Below are 4073 nucleotides of genomic sequence, written 5' to 3'. Positions count from 1 at the left end.
GCCTTGAGGATGGGCTCGGTCTCGCCCGAGGGCTGAGGGATGAGTTCCGTCTCGCCCGATCCCGGAGGGGTGGGGTCAGCCTCACCCGACGCCTTTGTGGGATAACCCTGCCTCGCCCCAAAGGCTCAAGGCTAATCTCCGTCTCGCCCGACGCCTATGGGGCGGGCTCGGTCTCGCCCGAAGGCTAAGGGATAGATTCCGCCTCGCCCGATCCCGGAGGGATAGGGTTAGTCTCGCCCAAGAGATAGGGATTGGCCTCCGTCTCACCCGACGGCCCAGAACAAGCCTCGCCCTGATCGATATCTATCCCTCATAACGATGGGTACAGGACGAGACAAGACGTTCGGGTCAACCATGGCTCCAACGACCATACCCTGCGCCCTGACAGGAAAAGAACTGCCAGGGAACGACAGGACTGATGCTTTAGACCCTTTCGGGCGCCACAGAGCCCAAAAGGTATTACAGGTGCGTGCACCTCACTCTGTAGAGTTGTAGGCACCGCCTTCAGCTCTGGGACACGGAACCCAACGAAGATATACGACAACCGCTACGCTCCAAGAACGAATTTGCTATCTCCACGAACGACGGATACTCCGTCACCGCGCTGTGGACCCGAGGGAGCGGGGGGGCCCTCTTCCCGACCCCTCAGGTCCTCCAAGTCAGAGAGCCTTGGCCACGGCGCTACACCGGACTCCGACCCCGAATTCTCCCAACAGGAATCATGGGAACCAGAAGGCGTGTGGAGCAAGGCTGGAGGGAGGCCCCTAAGTCAAAACCACTGTACTACAGCCCATACCCTGGGGGCAGCATGCTATGACTGATCTGACATCCCACAGAGATAGTGACAACATCGTAAGCACTTATCTTCCTTCGCACTCATCAGAATGGGGGACCTGACCAGGTAAACATGAGCCACAAGGCTAGGTAGAGTATGTATCCTGGAGCCCTCACCCTTGTAAAGCCAGCCCCTTCATCTATAAAAGGGGATGCGCATCCTTCATCAAGGGAAGAGAAGAATAGGACGGAAAAAATAGGACCAAACAATAGAACACATTCACACACATTCAAGCAGCTATGAAGCTCGACCACCTTTCAATCCTTCGATCAGAGACTTGGGACCCGTCCCTCTCTCACCAGTTTGTAACCCTTACTACAGACCGTTCACGGTGCTAATAACACAAGCAGCAACAAACTGGACGTAGGGACGTTCCACCCGAACCAGTATAAATTCTGTGTCCTTTAGCGCACCATCCGAGCCTAACGCGCATTACTATAAATTTACTTGCCGGTGCTTGTACGAAACACCGACAGTGGCAGACTGGCAGGCACCTGCCGTCAAGAGGAGAGTGGTGTGTGGTGTGTGGGCCTGCTACCGCTTGCACGTCTCATCACCTCCGTCGCAGCACATCATCTGACGGCTCCAAGGTCGACGCTAAGATCTGTGGCGCTAAGCTCGGAGCCATGTATTCTGGCGCTGAGGTACCGGTCACGTCAACACCACATCGAAATCAAAATCCGTGGCGCCGAGACGTGTTATCTCGGCATCACGAGTCCTGCCGCCGACCCAAAGAGTCGTGGATGAGTTTACGTCTTCCAAGAAGTCAAACATATATTTTTTTTAAAAGAGTCGAATTATAAAAAATTGAGCAAAACCCCCTCCTCGTCGCGCAACAGGTCAAACATATTTTTTTTTTAAAAAAAGAGCTAAATTATAAAAAATTGGGCAAAACCCCCTCCTCGTCGCGCACCCCTTGCCATTATTTATCCCCTCTCCCTCTCCCTCTCCCTCTCCGCAACAACCCGTCCCCGCTTCGTCCTACGCCGCCGCCGCCGGATTCGCTCCCGTCTCCGGCGGCCACGCCCATTCCCCGCATCCCCACCTTGCGCCCTCCGCCAGCTCCTCTCGGCCGCCGCGCAACTATCTCCACCCCACGATTACAGCGACCACGAGACCAGCAACGCCTCCACCACCAACGGGAAGGATCCATCCAGCCAGTCCACGCATACCCCGTCTTTGACTCGCACTTCGCTTTCCAGATCTAGGCGGGCGGGCTGAGGAACGATGAACGGAGGCGCCGCCCCACCATCGGCGGCGAGCGCGGCCACGGCCGCCGCGACGCCGCCTCACCGGCGGCTGCCGGACTTCCTCCAAAGCGTGAACCTCAAGTACGTTAAGCTGGGGTACCACTACCTCATCACCCACCTGCTGACGCTGATGCTGCTCCCGCTGATGGCCGTGGTCCTCCTCGAGGCCAGGCCCACCGACCCCGACGACCTGCGGCAGCTGTGGCTCCACCTCCAGTACAACCTCGTGTCCGTGCTCGTCCTCTCCGCCGTGCTCGTGTTCGGCGCCACCGTGTACGTGCTCACCCGCCCCCGCCCCGTCTACCTGGTGGACTTCGCCTGCTACAAGCCGCCCGCCCACCTCCAGGTCCGGTTCGAGGAGTTCATGCGCCACTCCAAGCTGTGCGGCTTCTCCGAGGACGCGCTGGAGTTCCAGCGCAAGATCCTGGAGCGGTCCGGGCTCAGCGAGGAGACGTACGCCCCCGAGGCCATGCACGTGATCCCGCCGCAGCCCACGATGGCCAACGCCCGCGCCGAGGCCGAGACCGTCATGTTCGGCGCGCTCGACAACCTGTTCAGGTCCACGGGCGTCAAGCCCAAGGACGTTGGCGTGCTCGTGGTGAACTGCAGCCTCTTCAACCCCACGCCGTCGCTGTCGGCCATCATCGTGAACAAGTACAAGCTCCGCGGGAACATCCGCAGCTTCAACCTCGGCGGGATGGGGTGCAGCGCCGGCGTGATCGCCGTGGACCTGGCCCGCGACATGCTGCAGGTGCACCGCGGCACCTACGCCGTGGTGGTAAGCACGGAGAACATCACCCAGAACTGGTACTTCGGGAACCGCAAGTCGATGCTGATCCCGAACTGCCTGTTCCGCGTGGGCGGCGCGGCGGTGCTGCTGTCGAGTCGCGGCGCGGACCGGCGGCGCGCCAAGTACTCGCTGAGGCACGTGGTGCGCACGCACAAGGGCGCGGACGACAAGGCGTTCAACTGCGTGTACCAGGAGCAGGACGGCGAGGGCAAGACCGGCGTGTCGCTGTCCAAGGACCTGATGGCCATCGCGGGCGGCGCGCTCAAGACCAACATCACGACGCTGGGCCCGCTGGTGCTCCCCGTGAGCGAGCAGCTGCTCTTCTTTGCGACGCTGGTGGCGAAGAAGCTGCTGAGCGCCAAGATGAAGCCCTACATCCCGGACTTCAAGCTGGCGTTCGAGCACTTCTGCATCCACGCGGGCGGGCGCGCGGTGATCGACGAGCTGGAGAAGAACCTGCAGCTGAGCCCCGCCCACGTGGAGGCGTCCCGGATGACGCTCCACCGGTTCGGCAACACCTCCAGCAGCTCCATCTGGTACGAACTCGCCTACATGGAGGCCAAGGGCCGCGTCCGCCGTGGCCACCGCATCTGGCAGATCGCCTTCGGCAGCGGGTTCAAGTGCAACAGCGCCGTGTGGCACGCCCTGCGCAACGTCAAGCCGTCGCCCGACAACCCCTGGGAGGACTGCATTGACCGCTACCCGGTGGAGCTCGTCGACGGCTTCCCTACGCACAAACCGCAGCAATAGTCCCTAGTAGTATCTGTTCTGTTCTGTATCCCACCCCGCCTCCTCTCCTCCAGTCCACTCCACACATCCATCCATCCATGGACACAGAAATCTTAGCCTCAAATCCTCACCTGGCTGGCTAGTGGTGTGTAGTGACATACTCCGTATACACGGGGCGAGGGCGGGGCTGCTTTCCCTGGACATGAATGATTGCATTGGAAGAATCTCTAGGCTTTCCCTGGACAGGCCTCCTAGTCCTCTGCTCTGTTCAGTTGTGTAACCAAGTGTTCGGCAGCATCGGGTCTTTGGTGTGTACTTCATGGATCATCCGGTCCGAGTCCGAGCGAGAGCATGGTCCCCCTCCCCCAGCTTGTCGCTGCACCTGAACCTGTGGTAAGCTTGAGTAGTGCTGATGATTGTTGATTTGCTGTATGTACATTTGTCTGTTCAGCCATTGCTGCCAGCTGAT

At 59.9% G+C, this 4073-nt stretch overlaps 1 protein-coding gene across 1 annotated transcript; it reads left to right on the top strand.

Moving 5' to 3' along the window:
* Positions 1–1763: 1763 nt before the first annotated feature.
* LOC136511555 (3-ketoacyl-CoA synthase 4-like) lies at positions 1764–3847 on the top strand. Its single transcript, XM_066505600.1, has one exon. The coding sequence runs from the start codon at positions 2063–2065 to the stop codon at positions 3623–3625; it is 1563 nt and encodes a 520-aa protein (XP_066361697.1). The 5' UTR covers positions 1764–2062; the 3' UTR covers positions 3626–3847.
* The last annotated feature ends 226 nt before the right edge of the window (positions 3848–4073 follow it).

The sequence above is a fragment of the Miscanthus floridulus genome, chromosome 16 (genome assembly GCF_019320115.1).
Source record: "Miscanthus floridulus cultivar M001 chromosome 16, ASM1932011v1, whole genome shotgun sequence".
In the NCBI taxonomy this organism is placed as follows: domain Eukaryota; kingdom Viridiplantae; phylum Streptophyta; class Magnoliopsida; order Poales; family Poaceae; genus Miscanthus; species Miscanthus floridulus.
The sequence above is the reverse complement of the archived record's forward strand: the minus strand, read 5'-3'. Positions and strand labels throughout refer to the sequence as shown.

Bases quoted from the DNA above. Each gene is read 5' to 3' on its own strand.
- LOC136511555 (XM_066505600.1), top strand. From the start codon at position 2,063: ATGAACGGAGGCGCCGCCCCACCATCGGCGGCGAGCGCGGCCACGGCC.